Source organism: Aspergillus udagawae (genome assembly GCF_001078395.1).
Source record: "Aspergillus udagawae IFM 46973 DNA, scaffold_6, whole genome shotgun sequence".
Taxonomy (NCBI): domain Eukaryota; kingdom Fungi; phylum Ascomycota; class Eurotiomycetes; order Eurotiales; family Aspergillaceae; genus Aspergillus; species Aspergillus udagawae.
The window spans coordinates 357,589-377,211 of record NW_025091269.1 but is presented as its reverse complement, the minus strand read 5'-3'; the positions used below and the strand labels follow the sequence as shown (position 1 = coordinate 377,211).

General features: G+C 48.9%; 4 protein-coding genes across 4 annotated transcripts; 3 read left to right on the top strand and 1 right to left on the bottom strand.

The window, feature by feature from the left end:
• Window positions 1–476: 476 nt before the first annotated feature.
• Window positions 477–2,325, top strand: Aud_007897 (translation initiation factor eIF2B subunit gamma; the record flags this gene model as incomplete). Its single annotated transcript, XM_043292785.1, has 2 exons — window positions 477–657; window positions 746–2,325. 2 exons carry the CDS (start codon window positions 477–479, stop codon window positions 2,323–2,325), a joined length of 1,761 nt encoding a protein of 586 aa, XP_043148720.1.
• A 264-nt stretch (window positions 2,326–2,589) lies between these two features.
• On the bottom strand, window positions 2,590–3,552 carry Aud_007896 (uncharacterized protein; the record flags this gene model as incomplete). The annotated part of the gene is made up of 1 exon (XM_043292784.1): window positions 2,590–3,552. One exon carries the CDS (start codon window positions 3,550–3,552, stop codon window positions 2,590–2,592), a length of 963 nt encoding a protein of 320 aa, XP_043148719.1.
• Window positions 3,553–11,172: 7,620 nt separating this feature from the next.
• Aud_007895 (uncharacterized protein) lies at window positions 11,173–13,631 on the top strand (the record flags this gene model as incomplete). The annotated part of the gene is made up of 4 exons (XM_043292783.1): window positions 11,173–12,144; window positions 12,199–13,057; window positions 13,130–13,512; window positions 13,584–13,631. 4 exons carry the CDS (start codon window positions 11,173–11,175, stop codon window positions 13,629–13,631), a joined length of 2,262 nt encoding a protein of 753 aa, XP_043148718.1.
• Window positions 13,632–17,653: 4,022 nt separating this feature from the next.
• On the top strand, window positions 17,654–19,534 carry Aud_007894 (putative MFS transporter; the record flags this gene model as incomplete). Its single annotated transcript, XM_043292782.1, has 7 exons — window positions 17,654–17,896; window positions 17,949–18,057; window positions 18,107–18,270; window positions 18,330–18,490; window positions 18,558–18,789; window positions 18,852–19,299; window positions 19,365–19,534. 7 exons carry the CDS (start codon window positions 17,654–17,656, stop codon window positions 19,532–19,534), a joined length of 1,527 nt encoding a protein of 508 aa, XP_043148717.1.
• Window positions 19,535–19,623: the final 89 nt, after the last annotated feature.

Here is a 19,623-nt window from a genome sequence, read left to right as displayed (position 1 = left end):
AGTTAGTTACAATACGTACCTTACCTAAGGTACCTGACTAATGCGAGCCCGCCCTGTTTGCACCTGTTTATTTTGTTTGCTGAATATTTATCAACACGTGACAAGGTCGTTATCATGACTTAGGGCATAAAGGTGTTTGGCTGATTTGGAGCGACAAAGAGCTATCGGCACGTGACGGCGGGATTTTGTTTAACAAAAGATGGGTACAATCTTCCCATGCATGTCAGGTTGAGTCACAGGGCGGACAGAAACAACACCTTCGCTGAGTTTTACGACTCGATATATATGAACCCCTGAATACTCAAGCACCCTAGCAGGTTATGCGCGTCTGAGGTCAACCATCGCATATACGACGAGTCTTTCTCCCCTCTTCCCCGCGGTGAACCTTTCAACCCGATCATTGCACCATTCGACACCATTCCTACAATTAGAACGACTCGGTCAGTCATAGGCGCTTGTAAGGCAAGCAACTCGCAATGCCGCACTCGATTCCTGTGCCCCAGATGGGCTTTCAGGCCCTCATTTTGTGCGGACCTGGCGTTTCTCTCAACACATTCACCTCCAATCCTGAAGAGTTTCCCAAAGCATTGTTACCTATCGCAAACCGTCCTATGGTATGGTATCCTCTGGATTGGTGCTATCGGATGGGCATAACAAGTGAGTAATTGCGAATCAGCGTTGAGTGATACGAACATTCGCCTGCCCTAATGTCGAGCACCGGTACTTTGTTCTAACCGAGGTGAAGATATCACTCTTATCACACCCCCCGCCAGTCAAGCTCCATTAGAAGCTGCTCTCTCGCAAAACCCTCACCTCACATCTCTTCCGGCACCTTCACCTTCCGTTCTCGCTCCCACAGACCTTACCTTGACCACGGGTACCGCGGAGCTACTACGTCTCCCCGAAGTTCAGTCATGCATCAAGTCCGACTTCCTCCTTCTCCCCTGTGACCTCATTTGCGATTTGCCAGGAGAATCTTTCCTTGAGGCATGGATGGTCACCCAAAGCGCCCTGGGTGGCTCTACTATCAGCGGCGGCTGGAATTCCAATGGACCTAAGAGCATTGGAATGGGTGGTGAGCAAGGCGGCCGCCGGGGCGGTCTCGGAGTTTACTATGAGACTAGGGGACGGGAAGAGAGCGTCAAGGGCGAGGTGACAGATTTTGTGGCTACCACAGCGTTAGAGCAGGAGGAAGCTCCAGCAGTCTCTCATAATTCGGACGGACCTGTTTCGATCCGGTACGGGCTGTCAAAGCTAGTGCTCTCGATACCTATGGATACACTGAAAGAACGGATGGAAGAGGAAAAAGGGCTTCTCATCCGTCACTCGCTGGTGAAGAAGCACGCGCAGGTGAAGATGTTGACGACCTACCGCGACGCCCACATCTACGTATTTCCTTACTGGGTCAAGGAGATGGCTTTGCTGAATGAAAAGTTCGAGAGCGTTGGGGAGGATCTTGTCGGTTGGTGGGCCAAGGCTGAGTGGCAGAAGGGTCTAGCGGAGAAGCTTCGGCTGCGCGAGATTTTCGAGCCAGAGGGACGTGGAGCCGCAGAGAGTGGCAGTCTGGACGGCGAGCATATCGAAGAGGAAATTGATCTCAAAGCGATGAGCACCACCAAAGCGGGAGCCGGCACATCACGCGACGCTTTGTCAGACGATCCCTCTGAGACCGTGCAATTCGCGTCTCGGGTAAAGAGATCCGGTACTGATATGAGCATCGCGTCGCCGGAGCCATCCAAAGGCAAGCTCACCGTGCCCCCGTTGCTGGCATACGTTCACTCCTCGCTGCCGTCTGCACCGCTGGTCAGACGTGTGGATACATCGGCGCTGCTTCTGTCCGTGTCCCTCCGTCTAGCCAAACTCGAGTCCATCGAGGAGGTCGGCCGCATAGCCGCGTCTCCTTTCGCTCATAACCAAAAGGTAGCCTATCCGGCCGGCGTTGCTCAGAGGTGCACGGTCACCAAGGCCGACTGTCTTCTCGCCGATAATGTCACGGTGGAGGAAAAGTGTGTCATCAAGGAATCCGTCATTGGCGCCAACTGTCACATCGCCAGCGGTGCCCGCTTGACGCGCTGTCTGATCATGGATGGCGCCGTGATCGGTGAACGCTGTCAACTGACTGGCTGCATCGTGGGCCGGCGGAGTCAGATCGGCCGCGAGAGTGTGCTCAAGGACTGCGAGATCCAGGATGGAAACATCGTCCCCGAGGACACAGACGCGAAGAACGAAAAGTTTATGGTCTTTGAGGGTTTGGATGACGAAGACGGCGAAGGAATGGATGTTTCCGAAGAATTCAGCGATGGCAACGACGAGGTAGGGTTTTGATTGACTTGGGCAAATGGCCCCTTGACGTTACGAAAATCTATGTCTTGATGTCCAATGACGGCACAGACGCTGATCTTGATGATACCGCTACGTTATAGAAAAGAATTGATTGAGCCAGTCTGATCTCTCGGGTAATCTCAGCGCCTAGGCCGCTGTTTGCAAAAAAGCAATGGTATCATAGCCTCCTAACGCCGTAAAAAGGGAAAACAATTCACCTATGCGCCCGCGCATGGCTACGGCAGTATGCTCAACGAGCACACAGTATCACTCCTCTCTCTTGTCCCTCTTGCGATGGTGTTCTCCCCGCGCCAGCGGCGACTTCCCGATCGACACCATCTCCTGCCTTTTCTTACCATTCCTCCGCTGCGTAATCCGCCTTACGAGGATGGCTCGCGGCATCTCATACCTCTTGCGCGGCGCATGCGGAGAGGAAGCATCCATTGACTCCCCTCGCCGATTGCTTTCACTCCCCGCAAGAGCGCAAGTTGAGCCGTGAATCGGTATCTTGACAGGGATAGGCGTATATGGCACTACGTCCGTCATGGCTTGCAGCTGGTCTCGAGCTCCATTCCACGCCGGTTTCCCGTCGCCGTCGCCTTTGTGAGCAGCAATATCACTTGCCCCTCCAGCTGCCAGCGGTTGCTGAGATGCAGGCGTAGGCGTATGCGCTTGCTCGGTTCCAGTCTTCGGTCCAGACCCAGTTGAATAGTAATAGAACCCTGCTGAGGGGTGCTCATTCCGGCCCTCCCAGTTCAGCCCGTCCCAGCTTGCTAACGCCGTCGCCGTCGGCGTGGACATGTTCGACTCTTCGTGCCCGTCCTGCGCCTCTGGATCTGAATTTGGAGCTGGAGCGAGATCACACTGATCATCCAGGTCTAGGTTTAGGCTTAGAGTCTGTACGGCTAGCCGGGACTCCTCCGCAAGGGAGTCTAGGTATTCGTCGCTTTGGTCATAGACTGCTTTTTCGGGGCCGGGCTGGTCGAACCGTTTGTGGTCGCCGCGGGCGAAGAATCTGGCCACCATGTCTAGGAAGCCTGGTTGCGCGACGGAGGCATTCAGGATGGAGGCGAGTGTTTGTGCGGTTAGAAGACTCTGGTGGGTGGTGAGGATTTGTTTGTTTGGGAGGTATTGCTGTCTGCAGAGGGGGCAGGGGTCGCCGAGGAGGGCAGTTGATGTTGGTTCTGTGGTGTGGGATGGGAGGTCCTGGAAGGGACAGGTGAGGGTCATGGGGATAAGATGGTCACAGTTGTGCCAGAAGATCGAGAAATGGCACATTTTGCTATTAGAGACCCGTTGGAGAGGTGGTCAGCTGCCGATGAGGTCTTGAGAGCTGAAGGGGGCTTGCTGGTAGTATTTGTATGCTCTTCGATGATCGTGAGGTGGTCTTGAGATCATTGTGCGCTACATGATTGTTGAGGGTTGGTATGAGGAAGATAAAGGGAGATCTTTGGCAGCGAGTGGACAAGGAGCTCACTGTGAGTGATGTGTTGCTGACTATAAAGGGGGCGTGTAGTGTATCATGCTCTATTGTCCTGGTCTCTGTAGTTGAGGTTGCTTTGTCTCTGTCTGTTTCAGGTTCCATCATGGTTATTGTTCAGCGGTCATGACAATGAAATTGAAGAAGCATCTGGTCTGAGCAAGAGATGAGTGTCAAGTCTTTGTCTGCTACTTATTGATCACTCGACATCGGTATTGTCGGCTTATCTGTCAGTAGCTTCGAAAGTGGCATACAGATGGACAGTACAATTAAATCTTGATGCATTGATCCAAGCAGTCTGCATGACATGCCCTAAAGAGGTGTTTTGATCATGTTGTCTATGATGCTTTTGCTTGTGTATTCCATTTGTATCAGTGCCATCCATATCTACAAGATGAATACTTTTATCCAATCTCACGTTCTTCCCCTATAACTGGAAACATCGATGGGCAAACTATTGGAGATATCTCAAGATTATGGCATCATTGTCAGGTATACTGTTGCAAAGATGCATCACCTTCAGACTGACGTAGTAAAGACGACCATAAAAGTAATACAAGCGTCTACCTTCGCGACAGTGCTGCCCACCAACACCAAGCACAAGCAGGACAGGGTGTCCAGGTCAAGCTTGCAGCATGAGAACGCCTTCAAGCAAACTTAAGCATATGCTAGCTCCTTTAGAAATTTAACCAGCAGATCGAGTCTCTATTACATCACTTCATGCTGACAGGAGGACATTCTAGAACCTCGAAGGAATCAGTCTAGACTCGGATATCGGGGTGGCCAGAGCAGACCACTACGTAGGAGTACTCTCAGCATACAGATAGAGTATCAATCTTCTGACGGTTGACTCGATCGACTCGAAAGTGCAATTTTGATGCTGATGGCTCTGTCCTATGAAGTATGTATTTGAAGCCCACATCACTGTTTCGCCTCTCTATTTTTAGATATTATGCATGTCTTATGTCGTACCAGAGAAAGAGTGCATTAAAGGCGTACGCAATCGAAGAACTGAGTTCATGTGAATATTCTGTGGGTCTAATCTACAGAAAATGCTTCTGATGCCGGCACGACTCGATTTTCGTACGTCGCTTTCTCTGCAAGACTGAAATTACTTCTCTATCTAGAGCTGCATTAGGCCTCAAGTTGCTCTCTGGTGAATTGCCATGACAGACAACAACGGCGCAGACTAAGTAGACTACTCCGTACCATGATACATACCTTAATACTCCATTTAAGCAACCCCGCTTGGTGGTCTTTCCCATTGCAGCCACCTGCAGACGAGACCAACCTAGAATTCGGATAATCAGTCGCTTAGTTCCGTGTTGCCTGGGGCTACTACTCTAACAGTTGAATTAGGTGAATTTATCGCTAGATAGGGGAAAGACGCCCCGCTAATGAGACTGGCAGAAATGTGCATTAAGACTGAGCATGGTCCTAGCTGGCTAGCGCGGGTCATAGCACTGAATGTCTACCGCCGAGGTGTACCATCGATACTGCGTATTCTCTTTCTAAAGGTCATCTGACAGACGGAAGCAGAATAATTGTTTTGGTTACTTGATAGGCAAAAGTACGACTGTTCTTGGTTGATTGTTGTTCACCCTGGATGAACACGGCCGATCTTATCTCGGCGCCGAACGGAGTCTATCGCGATGGTTTCATATTGAGTTTTTGACAGCTGAGCATTCAAGGTTCCTTGACAGGTGTCTTGGAGCATAATATATCCAAATTGAATTGTGTCATTTATATTGGCCTTGATTTCCGAACTAAGGACATCATTTCTGTCAAATTATCAGGCTAGAAATGAAATCCAGTGGGATGCCTGGCTGCCTTGTTCTCGACCGGGACTCGGAATCTGCGGCGCATGTTCCTTGATCTGGATGTCCACTTCGGATTGAATTAGGATAGACGTTGTCGACTCTAGGAATGCCTCGAATCTTCCACGATCTGATCATGCGGCATCGTCGGTTTTATTTACACTGATGACAAGTGCTAGATAGAGCATTGTATATTGGATCATTAGTTGAAGAGAAGAAGAGCCCTTGGGCCCATACCGAACTAAGTCTGACAGCGTCATTGTACTCCACAGTTTGGTTCCCCGGATATTATACGCCTCGTCAAATCCCCTCAAAGAGTCAAGACTCTAGTGCTGCACCCCATGCTGCCACTTTACTGGGATTATGACCCGTCCTTTCAGAACCCCCATCCTAAGCAAGATTTTAAAGTTTGTCATTGCGCACTCACCGCTGGCCTACATAACTATCACCACAAATATCTAGTAGATACCAGTTAATGGTACTCTGTAAGTTAGTAGTGTACGTACCGACTACCGAGTTCGCCGAGTTGGATGAGGGGAAGACACAGGCCATTGGACGGTAGCACTTATGGTTAGGTAGTCTATGACAGATAGACTCTCCAAGCAAGGTACCCAAGCTACCTTAATAACAATTGCCACTTACCTCGGCCCTATCATGTGTTTGACGTTCCTGAATCGATCTGTGAATGATGTAAGGAACATTGACACGTTGTTTTCTTGTTTGTTCTACCTTGATCCAGAAGCCAGGTGTAAGCAAGCACAGCATCACATGGCTACCATTCACGTATTAATTATCATAGTATCGATTTATCTCCTTATAATGAAATATTTCTACCGCTTTTCGTGGTTTTATTTGCTTTCTAGTAAATATGTAACTGGATACCAGACTAACGTAGTTTTGACTTTGGCCTGGCGTTGGACCGCCATAGCCGCATCGGGCAAATTTACATCCACTCAGCATGAGAAATGACCTCTTTGTCATTTCCGTGTCCGCGATCGCACTGGTTGTTAGTTTGGTCATTATTCACTCAAGAATTGAAAATTTTCTGATGATTCAGATAGCCATCAGTTGGCATAGTGATGGAAAAGATGATTGAGGTTCAGCTATGAACCATGCCAATATATATTTGCATACCTTCCCCGCCAAAATATATCACGAGCAGTCTACATCCATGACTTTGTGAGTCTGACAATCAAAGCCAGACCTTTTCTCTCCAACTAAGAGCGATTGAGTATTTGTGTGTTCACCAAAAATGATCTGAGGTATTCATACCGGGCGTGATGTAACATCGTGGAGCATATGAGGGAATTGAATTGATCATGGCATTGTACGCATGAGCTGTACTCCTGCACATGATTGACCGTTGGACCTGAACTTACCCCACAAACATGGAAGAACTAGTAATGATGATCTCGATATTGCATTATGTGTCAATGCTCCTACAAGGCTACAACATGTCATAGATAAAAACAATGATGGCGACACTGAATTTAAGCTTTTCAAGCAATCAAGACAAATCATACCATACTCTACAATACTCGAGAACTTAACTGTCTACAACCAAGTGGTTGGAATCAAATCATGATACACCAAGCACACTTCGCCATCTGTGGGTCAATGATATGGATGATTGAAATGATTGACACCGCTCAATTCTGAAACTGGTTGACTGTCATGATCGCCCGCCGCACGGGATACCTACTCGCAGAGCACGAATAGAAATGCGTGAAGGGCCCGTCGATCGCGCGGGAATTCCTTACGTGGATCTGCGGCCTATTTGTAACCATGCTGTATGTGGAGGGGATTGCGTGGGTCTTTCAGCAAAATAGCAAGTTAGTGGTGGGTAGCTTGGCCTGGAGATAAGGATTATCGGGGTGATGTATGCTGGTTGATCATAATCAGACACCCTTGGTGATAGGAATTCGAATTTTATTCATCTGGTCAATGCTTGTGCTATACGCATTAGTACTCTGTAACAGGGACTAGTTTATCCAATGGCTATCTACTTATGAGACAGGGGTAAGTGAGCTTTGGTCTGAAACTTGCTCCAGTCAAGCATAGTGCAAAAGTTTTCATCAGTTTATTCTTATCAAATGTCTCAGATACTACGGAGCACGGATCCACGATCCGGCAAAAATTGATGAGATTGAAGATTTGAATCTTGTTGGCAATACTAACAATACTACCTACTAGAATACCTATTGTTCCGTTGTATGAGACATAAGTTTCTTCCCCAGAGGCCAGAGTACACTCGCAGGAGCGCTTTATGGATCTTTGCATATGGGTTACGGAGTAACATGTTATGTAATTATCTAAGCAAGCACAAGGCCATTGTTGCCAGTTCCCCGGTTCAGTGTGGAGCAAGTCAAGACATGTGGTGTTAAGCGATGGGCGCTATCTGCATATGGATGTAGGTGAGTTTCAACATTCCTCAAATTAATGTGATTCGCGGTGACTTGCCCATCGAGCATCTTACTAGACTGATGATAAGATGTTTTGGTACTCCGTACAAGACGGGTCTTGAGGATCAGGGTGAACGGCAGATCTGAAACTGGATGGATCTGAATCTGATTGCTGAAAGGACAGTACCAGCCCAACATGTCAGAAATCAGATCTGGTCTGGTATACTTGCATCACACATGCAGTGATACGAGTCCAACGAGTGGGGAGTATGCTTTTGCTAGTTGTCAGCTCTCAGCCCCTCAGCCTCATCAATAGCCTTCCTGAGACTCGAGAGGCATCTGATTGATTCATGTTCATCGCGGCTCTAAACTCTCCAAGCTTTAGTCAACTATCAGTTAATTTTCGAATCAACAGCAGCATATCTCCTTTGTAGAGGCTTGGAAATTATGTACGAAAACCTCGGGTGCCCTTCCAGTCCGTATCAAGATGACTGACATCATTGAGCACATTCTCTGGTAACTTCTCCCTGCCAATAATGAGATTAGCTCCTTTCGTTGTCCTGGACCATGGTACGAAATCAACTTTGCTTCAAACTTACATATATTTTCTGCGAGCCCCTGGCTCAGCCTGGTCGGCTATTAAGTCCTTGGGAGGAACTGGAGTAGCAAACCTATGGTGGGTAACTATTAGGTTTGGTGGGACATCCGAATCCATGGATACTGTACACGGAAATTCCCAGGGATGCAAGACATTGAAACTGCTCGGGCCTGGGAGTACCATGGTGAAAGTTTGCATCAGTGTTGGTCAGCTCATGAGTGTTGAATTTCAGAAATCGTGATAAATTGCCTATACCGGAATGCAAGAAGGCATTTGTCGATAATTTGGTGAGATGGTCAGGCTTGGACTCGCTCAAAATCTGGGGAAGCCTAACAAAAGGAGTCACAGGCGTATTGAAGATCAAATATGGAGTACCGTACGGAGTACTAGGTACTGCCAAACCGACTCGGCATCCTGACACTTGAGGTTACTCACAAAATCTCTCCCAGTCATTCTGCTTTGTATAGCAATTGCCTGTTTCCTTGACAAGGCTACCTCTGCAGCTATCTCCAGATTCTATCACCGAGATTCCGTTCTCTGACTGACTCAAGTAGTGTCGGTACAGTAATAGCGTTACAGCTAAGGGTTTTAGCGACTGTGTGGTTGCGAATCGGCATTCAACTTGCTAGCACGATCGGATTCGCGAGGGGACTAGCGGGCTGCTAGGACATTCATAATAAGTGGTGGCCTTATGAAACTAGCACGTTGCTTTCTTTTGCCGCATTGGTATAGAGTACTAAGGATAAAAGAACGGAATAGGGGCCTGTATGCAGCAGATAGAGCACAGTTGTTAGAAAGAGGGCCTGACTCCTATGACTTGTGAAAGTGGTCATATGCAATGATACGGATATACTTGAGAGCTCAAATTAAGTCATCACCCAAATCTGAGGAATGATCTCCAAGTTAAACAATGTCTTAATATTGTTCATGTGTCGCAATCGTTTGTTTTAATATCCACCCATTCCACAGGTGAAGCGGTTGGCGTCGCAGGGGCTAAGCTGGCCCGCTTTAAGTACTAGGCAAGGTAAGGTATTGATTGGTTACTGGTCAGTACTGGCCAGTAAGGTAAGGTACAGTACGGGTCAGTAGTACAGCAGCTACCTGTGAATCTAGTAGTTTCCAGTCTTTTTCCGAAGTCCTGAGAGAGGTATCAAGTGATCATATACAACAATTTCGGTACATTGATACAAGGCTCCAACCTAAGGTAAGCTGTCTTACCTCTCCCCTTTTTTAGCAGAAATGTTCCAGTGGAAAGAACTCGGTTGGCTGATGCAGAGGAGATTCAGGAGAATTAACCTGCATTTCCAAATGAAAAATATACTAAAAATTGTATCCTAATGATTAGTAAAATAGCCTCCATAGTCATCGTACATACAGAGTACGCCATCTTGAATTTACAGTAGTATTTTGGTTGTTCTGGTTCTGGCATGACTTGCAGCAGCGATAACAATCATGCGAGAATATGATGGGCCTTTCTTATGAACAGTCATTATCCCTATTGTTGATTTTTTCCTTTTTCTTGAGGAGCAATTTCCATTCTTATTTATCGCCTTCTCGATACTCAAAATCCTCTTCCTCGTGGAATTCCTCTCAACATCGTGATACTAGTTGCTAGGAGAAAAGTGTTCCCTCTGTCACATTTGTCTGGAAAATCCCATCCGTCGTTGTCTCCGCCTGTCAATAGTAGTGGAAAGTGAGTGCTCCCCCTAAGCTAGTAATAGTGGCACGTCCCATCCGCAAATCCTCACTCTCCTCTCTCCTCCCGCCCCATTATTATTATTATCTCCTTTAACTTCCTTTCTGTTCCTTTCCTTCCTCACTCCCAATCCTCGTTCTTCCCTTCCTCCTCTCCCTCCTTTGATCTCCCTCTTCTTTTCTTGTCCCTGACTAGGTCCTCTGTCGTCGTCTCCTAGCAGAGCTTAGGCCCAATCTTCTGTTCGATTCAGGAGATACGGTGCCCGTTCCAGGGATCCTCCTTTCTCCCGACCCCCTCTTATCAGCCTTCCCTCAAACCTTCAGTTGTTTTTGTTTTCGGCCTCGCTTCGATTGTTCCACCCTGTCTCCATCGTACATGGCTCGACTGCTTTAGATCACGTCGACCTCCCTGGAGCCTTGTGTTCCTTGCGTCTCACCGCGTCGCCAGATTTTCCCATTCCGTTTCTCGTCTTGTCCGAGCCTTTCGTTTCTACATCCAGCATAAGCGTTGTTTTCTTTCAAATTTTGTATCAATATAATCCATTTCGATTTCAATTCAGAGAGGTACTGCAATCCAGTTCGATTTTGTGGGTGGACAGGAGAGTGAAACGTTGGCAACCCATTGCTTTCACCAGCCCGTTGTTGAACTCATCCCGATCGTGCTGCAGCAGAAAACTGATACACGTGTGCAGAATCATTTTGTTGTTGTCCTCCCTGCCTCCCCTCTGAACGCCCTCGAGTCGTCTTTGACATCACAATTGTGTCTTTCACCGTTGAATTTAACGTCCATCGACTCGCCGTGTCCTAGCGTTGTCGCCAAAATCGACAGGCTTTTGAGAAACGGTGGAGGAGAGCATCATGGCTGCGTTGGTGCAAACGATTCCTCAACAAAGTAGCACGGTTTCTGTGCTTCAGACTCGCCCTTCATCTTCTTCTGGCTCCTTTGCCCCGTCTCCTCAGCCTTCGCATCAGCAAAATCCTCGCAACCCCACAATGTCCTGGAACTCGTACAATACGGTGGGCGGATCTCAGGGCTATCGGGCTGGCCACCAGGTTGTGGCCCCCTATGCTTTCACTGGCACGCCTAGCCTACCCAATTCCAACTTCAACACCATGCAAAATCGTCAGTCGTGGACGCCCCATTTGAGGCCAGAGAACCGAACTTCCTCTGCTCCCTCGGTACCCCAGGGATCTCCCGTCCATCCTCATGCAGTTGGATCCAACCCCCGTTTCTCCCATCATCCTGCAGCTGGTTCTGTATCTACTTCGTCCTCCAACTCTTCCGTCCAATCTTACCGCTCCAAAGACGACTCCGCGATTCCTTCGAGACAGTCACGCAGCGACCCTCCTCTTCGCCCTTTATCGACTGCCAACCTGCCGTCGCCTTCCTCATCATTCATGAATATATCCTCTCCCACCGTTGCTCGACCGTCTCCCGACCGTTATCGGCGTGGAAGCAGACGTTTAGATAACACAGCGGGAGCCCAGTCGACAGTAACAGCTTCTAGCCTGCCAGGAGAGGATCAAATTGCGTCGAAGAATGCCTTGCAGGATCCGTCCCGCAAACCGGGACACGCTCGAGTTTCCAGTGTGGATGATACAGCGCGTCCTGAAAAGCCGCAAGCAGAGCTTGCCAAGCGGTATAGGCGTCGGAGTTGGGGGAATATTGATAATGCTGGCTTGATTAATCTACAGCTTCACCTGCCATCATCTCCGACACCGATCCTGAATGTGCACGATTATTTCGACCCCAACCATCGACCGCAATCCGCCCAGTCTCATCGAGATATCTCGGGCAGCAATCACTCAGCTAACTCATCTACGTCCTCTGTAAGATATACTCCACTCCTCTCTGAAATTCTTCTTGTGCTGACATGCTCCAAGGTACGCGAGGTAGGATTGACGGAGGCTGCACCCTCAAATAAGAGCACGAACAAGTTGGACGACACCAAGCGATCAACGAAGCCCTCGCCGTTGTCGCAACCAGTCTCTGCAGAACCTACGCCTACCGGCTCTCAACCACCAAATGAGAAGCAGTCGCCTGCTCCGACTGAGAGTGTTGCTACGCAACGACTGGCTGATATCACTAAGAACGAGCTCAAACGGCCCGGGAAGTCTCGGTTGAGAAGAGCCTTCTCTTTCGGGAGCGCTTCAGAGCTCCTCAAGGCGTCTTCCCAGAATAGCCCAGCGAAGAGAGAGGCAATTGCTGCGGAGAAGTCCCGAAGAGAACTACTGAAAGAAGAGTTAGGGCCTGAGCAGGCCGCGATCGCTGAACAGCAAGAGGCCAGTGGGTTGGGTGAGAGCATTTACTCGCATCATCAAGGCCGGTTCTTCAATAGCTCCACAGATAATCTGTCTGTGTCATCCACAGCGTCATCAGCTTCGATAATGCTACGGAAGATGGGCAAGGGCATGAAGAGGTCGACTCGGTCACTCGTCGGGTTGTTCCGTCCCAAATCCATTGTGAGCATCGCATCGAACGATGGTGGAAATGTGGAGCCAATGGCACCAAAATTGTCAGTGGTCAACGTCGAAGCGGAGAGGAAGAGCGTGACTGCCAACGCAGATCCTCAGGATCTACCTCGCGGAGGCACTGTGTTTCCTAAGATGGAAAATAGCCCCCAGGGTCCTTCGGCTCAGGAAGATATCGGGACCGAGAGATCTCAATCGCGTAAGAGCATTGTGGGTGGTGACAGAGAACGGGCAGAGGTTCTGGCAGCGGTCAGGAAGGGCATCCTCAAGAGTGAGTAGAGCCGCTCTGGTTTTTTTTTTTTTTTTTTTTTTTTCCCAGTTCGTTGACAATCTTGTGTTCCAGAGACCAATTCGGATCCCGCAGTCACAGCCCGTTCCAACAGAGCCGCTGAGGGTTCGCAGACACTGATCGGCGGTGACTCGCCGCATTCCAGTGCTCCCAGTACACCCGAGGATCCGTCTCGAGCTGGTAACCGACGGTCCGAGGCGGTTAAGATAGCTGGCGAAGACTACTTCTTATCGGATGGGCGAATTCCCGAGTCTCGAAGCTCGCCTGCTACGCCGCAACCCGTGACGACAAAGACGCTTGTTTTCAGTCCTCGCATTCAGTTCCATGAGACGTGGCCCAGTGGAGAGTACGATCGTCGAGGAGACATTGCAACCTGCAACCGCTTGACACCACTTCTCGCTCAACAAATCAAAGAAGAACTCAACAATTTCAAGATGGTAAGTCCTGGCAGACACATGTCCATTCAAGCAGTAGTTGTGTCGACCTGCATTCTAACGTCCAATCATAGGAAATGGAAGTCCACGAGACTTCGAAGATCTACACTCATTTCCTCTGAGGCTCTCACCCGTGACGACATTGTGCGGCATGTCTCATCTTGCACATCAGCCATCATAACTAGACCTACGAGTGGTGTGGCGTTTTTCCAACTCTAGCATTTTGACCTCAAGCACTGCACGCGTTTTATCCTTCATTAGACCGATGCATGATGTTCGAGCGTTCGCAAAACCTGCCGCACTTGCACTATTCCGTCTTCGATTGTTCCATCGTCTCGCGTATCTTCCTGTTCTGCGTTTGTGGTGTTATGGCGACAGCAACATTCTAGGTACTTCATCGGTTTTTCTCTGGCTCGGTTTTTCTCAGACGCACGGAGATCCTTGCATTGGACCAAAGAGAGTATCGAGTGTTAGACATTTACAGCCACACTCATGCATTAAACTTTCCTCGATCATCTGAGATTGATCCGATTTACAGCTCTAGATCCTGGTCCATGATCTACTATGCTAGATCTGCTTTCCACTCGACACGCTTTGCGCCTACCATTCCTGTCTACTTCCATCTCTCTACGGTCGACCTCGCATGGGACTCGTTCTGCCTTTCCGATTTATTATTTCTTGAAAGCGTGAAAGTTGGACAGCATCATCTCTTTGATTAATACCACTTTTTTAGTCTCGCTCTCAGCATAAGCTTTTTCCCCGTCATGGTATGTCTGTTGTACAGCATCCTGGAGCTGTTGTCCTCTCATGTCTCTCCAACTGAATGTCCGAAGGGAGCCTGCCCTTCATTCTCTGTTCCTGTACTTTTGCATTTGGTCCTGTGTGTATCTCATTCCCTTGCGTGTCGCTCCCACGCTTCCCACTCTCCTTCTCTTATTTCTTAGCAGCATAAGATGTTTGTCGGTAATAACTCTGGTTGGATGGTATGGGTATGCAAAGTTCTCGTCTTTTTTCCGCTCTTCTTACAATCTTGTGGCGTGTTCGATAGTCTTTTCTTTTTTTGTGCATCATGATGTCCTTGTTTTCTTTTCTCTAATCTTTCCGCCTTTCGAGTACACGGAAGAAGAGAGGACCTTAATCGCCATGCGAAGCGATAGTGCCGAGATCTCAATATGATTCATTTGAGCGATGCTCTAGAGGGTAATAACGAGTAATTTGTCGTACAGCAAGCTATTTGAGCTTGCTACGTGGTCAAATACTTCCCATCACTGCTGGGGTAGGCTGCGGGCAAAACTCCGGAGGCTACGTGACATATCACTCCTGGCTGTCGACCATGATCGATGCGTAGTATGTCTTGCGAAGCCGAGAACCACATTCTGGTAATTCCTGAAACTCTTCACTAGTGGTTGGCTCAGGCAGCTCTCCATGACAAGCAAGTCCCGAGCCACCCATCACAGATTTCTATAGCTTCATCTATTATTGCCTGGTCAGATCATTGACATACTGGTTAGTTTCGCAGATTGTGCTATCTACATAGCTAGCTAAAATTAAGGCAGTTATAAACACCTTGATCCTTGTCTAAATGAGCGTATTTGCCCAAATGCTGTGATCCGATTCTCTTGTCTGGGTGCGTTCTCTACTTTGTATATTTTCTCTAGCGTTCAATTATTTGCGTGCTGCCCATCGTCTTGGATCTTTGACAGTATATGCTTATTTGCGCTTGAGAGTCCTGTAATCAGTTGATTCTAGAGTGACGTGACGGTGTTGAGCGCTTTTTGGGCTGCGGCACAGTTGTCTGTGGTGCTGCCGTTGAGAGGGGCAAGGCTCTCGAGGAAGATGAAGCGGTCGATGTACGTGTAGAACCCGTAGTGTTCTGTGTCCAGACCACGGTTGTACAGGCGCACGGGCTGGGATCAGGGAGTGGATAGAGGGTAGCGGCTGCGGCTGTGCCTCTGTAGTGCACTGTCGTCGGATGCACTACTAATGGCACATGTGAGTTGGATTAGAAAGTTGAATATCGGAGGGAGTATTACCCTGCGGCAGGAATAGGATTTTTGGAATTTAGTCTCTGCTGGTTTGAGCATGGTCTTTTCATGTCTGTCGGTTTACTTATCTGGTCTCGAGACTGATCGAATTTCAATCCTTTAAACCGAGCATAGTCGCCAGGACGGTCACGGGGGTGCACAGCAGGATGAGAACCATCCGTGACCGATAACTCAAGGAGACTTGGCACTGCGGTCTGTTCTATATTGTTTGACCATGACATGATCTTGGACATGGTATATCGGCATTCCGAAGACAAATGTCTCTTTCTTTGAGAAGCTCGGTATCAATGACGTTGCCTTGTGGCTCGAGACTCGTGAAAGGCGTCCATTGCTGTTCTACCTACCTCCGGAAAGAATATTAGCTTTAGGTTCATGGTATGAGGGCCCTCTTGAAAACGCGTTCATTGGCACTGCGCATCTTGTGCTCGCCTTTTCTGAGAGAGAAAATGTTAGTGGTTGGCAGTTCTTACTGTAACAGCCGCAGATGATTCAGTATCACGAGGATCAAGCCTTCTGGTTAGTGTTCATTTGATGGACAGCCCCTTTAAGGGTAAGAATGCTCCGTTATAGCCCATTTGGCGATCTGATCATCACGAAGAATTGGGACCAAGCAGTTGGCACGGAGATTCCTTTGCCTCGAGCACACGAGCCCAATAGATCGTGATTCAATCCTTAGCCGTAGCAACAGCTTGATTTCCAGTTGCATGGACTTTTCATGTTCAATCTGTTCTCTCGGTGGCTATACTGTAAACTAACAGCACGTGTCCGCAGGTCTCCCGCGATGTATAAAAACACTAAGATTTTCCTTGTCAGGTGTTTAGGTGAAGACTTTGAGCAGAAGGCGCACGGAAAGATAATCTCTTTCCAAGCAATGGGTGCCTTCAAAGGAACGGCAAAAGGAGCTCTGTGTCGTATCAGAGCAGCGATAGTTTTACTTGTCTGGGCAGGTTCCTTGGCTACGGGATGGAACCGAGAGGACTTGGCTGAATCCCGAGCTCCCGAAAACTAACCGGAATCATTCTTTTTAAGCTAGAACGACGAGCGACGAAGGATTATTAAGCCGGTAGAAGACGACAAACCGTTGATGCGTCTCCCGGACGGATTCTGTGTGGTATCACCTGTCAATGAGGAGAATGAACTAACTGTGTGGCCAGGGGGGAAATGTCTTTCGGCCCGTGCGGTGTTTAGATTTGGTCGGGTCAGCCGATTTGCGCTTACCTAATGCTCCATCCCACCCCCATGCTCCAACATTCTCACTTACATGACTCTGCTTTCATCCCATCAATCATCATCTGCGTCCAGTAAAATATAAACTACTCTATCTACTGGGATGACCGAACTACGTCCCTTATTCTTCCTCTTTTTCTGCCGCTTTCACTTGGATGAAAACTTTTTCGGTCCTCTTGCCCGCTAACCCGATGACCCCCACGAGTCTCCCACGCGGCAACCCCCACGCGGAGTGGAATGATTTCGACGAGAAAGAATCTCAATCGTCCAGTCATGCTTTGATTGCACGACGCTAAATGTCTCCGAGTGTGCACAAATGGTCCAATACTTCATCTCCAGCCCCTGTAACTCCACAAATCCCCCCATCTCTCTTCCCCGCAGGAAGGCAAATTCTATGGTGTTGGCCAACTAGTACTACAGTTTCGTCTGGTTGAGCTAAATGCTACGTACCGACATTTCTCTAATCCCACGGCTCTGTTCCTCGGTTTTTATTTGCAGTCCACTACTACTCTTCGGTTTCTCCCCAGCTCTGCAGCCTCTGCTTCTCCCCGCCTCCGACTTCCCTATTGGTAGAATCCCCGTCTCAACCGTGTTGGCCTTCCGGGGACCCCATTCACCTGGAGTCCGTATGGTTGGTCATCCCGGGATTGGGAGTTGAGAATCGGGAAACCTGTTTGCTCCACGCGTAGTGCCCCAGGTTCTCCCACAAAAGGGAGCAGGGATCCTGATTTTTCATTCCCTTCTTCCTGCTGTTATCACCGCTGCTTCTTCTCCCTCATCTGAAATATTATCCTTTCTTCTCTTCCCTGTTGTGATACCCTTTTCTTCCTTGTTCTGTTCTACTTCCTTACCCATACTTGAGCCGGAAAACGATGTCTCCCAGAAACTCCTACGATCCCGAGGACGGGATCGATAAGAGCTACGTCGACAATGTAGAAGTCGTGGCCAACGCCGACAGACCCAACCCGAGCAAAGAGGCTCCTGCATATGTCGCTGGCCTGAGTCCCGAGGAGCGCCGGAAGGCCGAAAGGGCTCTCGTTCGCAAGATCGATATTCGTCTCCTTCCTATGCTTGTTATCATGTACATTCTCAACTATCTGGATCGGAACAACATTGTATGTCACGATTCTGGGTTTTACTCGCGCGAAAAAGACTGACGCCTTCCAGGCAGCTGCTCGGCTTGCTGGTCTTGAAGATGATCTGGGAATGAAGAAAAACAGCAACCAATACCAAACTGCCGTCAGTATTCTGTTTGTTGGTTATTTGCTGATGCAGAGTAAGTGTGATTAATAGACTGAACCTGTACCATAAACTGACCGTAGTAGTTCCATCCAACTTGATGTTGAACAAGTTCGGAAAGCCCGCTATCTACCTCCCCTGTGCGATGATTCTTTGGGGTATCATTTCAACGGCCACGGCGGGTGCTCAGAACTTTGCTGGACTGGTTGTTACTCGCTTCTTCCTTGGTTTCGTTGAGGCTGCTTATTTCGTACGTCTCTGACAACAATAGTACCATGACCGTGATCCCCTTGCTGACCGTTGTTGTAGCCTGGTTGCCTTTACTTTCTGAGTGCCTGGTACACTCGTAAGGAGCTGGGATTCCGCACTGCCGCCCTCTACTCTGGTTCTCTGATCTCCGGCGCTTTCTCCGGTCTCATCGCTGCTGGTATCACCAACGGTATGGACCATGTGAAGGGTCTTCGAGCCTGGTATGGTTTCTTTTTTTCCCCTTTGGACGGACCGAGCGTAGTTGTGCAGTCTTGTTGACTTTTCCAGGCGGTGGCTCTTCATTATTGAGGGAGCTATTACTATAGTGGTTGCGTTCATTGCCATGTGGATCCTGCCCAACTTCCCTCGTACCACTTCATGGCTTTCTGAAGAGGAAAAGCAGCTCGCTACATGGCGTCTGGAGGAAGATATCGGCGAAGACGACTGGGTCGATTCCGAACAACAGTCGCTCCTTCATGGCGCGAAACTCGCCTTTACCGACTTGAAGACCTGGATTCTTGTACGTTGCTATTATTCCCCTTAACTGGCAACGGCACTGACTGACTGCGACGTATCATGTAGATGCTACACATCCTGTGCATCGTTTCCTCCGCCTCCGTGACTAACTTCTTTCCTACTGTTGTGCAAACGCTCAACTACGGCCGGATCGAGACACTCCTCCTTACCGCTCCACCTTACTGCCTGGCGGTCATCAGCGCCTTCTTCAATGCCTGGCACTCGGACCGTACCGGCGAGAAATACTTCCATATCACAGCGCCTCTGTACCTCTCGGTAGTCGCATTCATCATCGCCGCGACCACCACCGGTGTGGCTCCCCGCTACCTCTCGATGATGTTGATGGTTCCCTCTCTGTACGCCGGCTACGTCGTGGCCCTGGGCTGGATCTCGAGCACCCTTCCTCGTCCTGCATCTAAGCGTGCCGCCGCACTTGCTGCCATCAACATGGTCAGCAATGCCAGCAGTATCTACGCCAGTTACATGTACCCGGACCATGATGCACCGCGCTTCAGTACGTCCCAATGCCCTTTTAGCATTTTTATTTTTGATGATCATTTCATTCTGACCGCTTCATAGTCACCGCCATGAGTGTCAACTGCGTTACTGCATTCATTGCTATTCTCTCTGCCACTCTGCTCCGATTCATCCTTGTTCGGCTGAACAAGAAACTTGACCGGGGTGATGCCCTCAATGATGGCGGTGTTCCTGGACAGGCCAGTGCCAGAGGTTTCCGATTCTTGGTTTAGACATGGGTGTAAATACTGCAAGTTACGACTTTACTTTTTATGATTACATACTGCATATTTCGTGGTCAGAGATGACTTGGTTGGACATG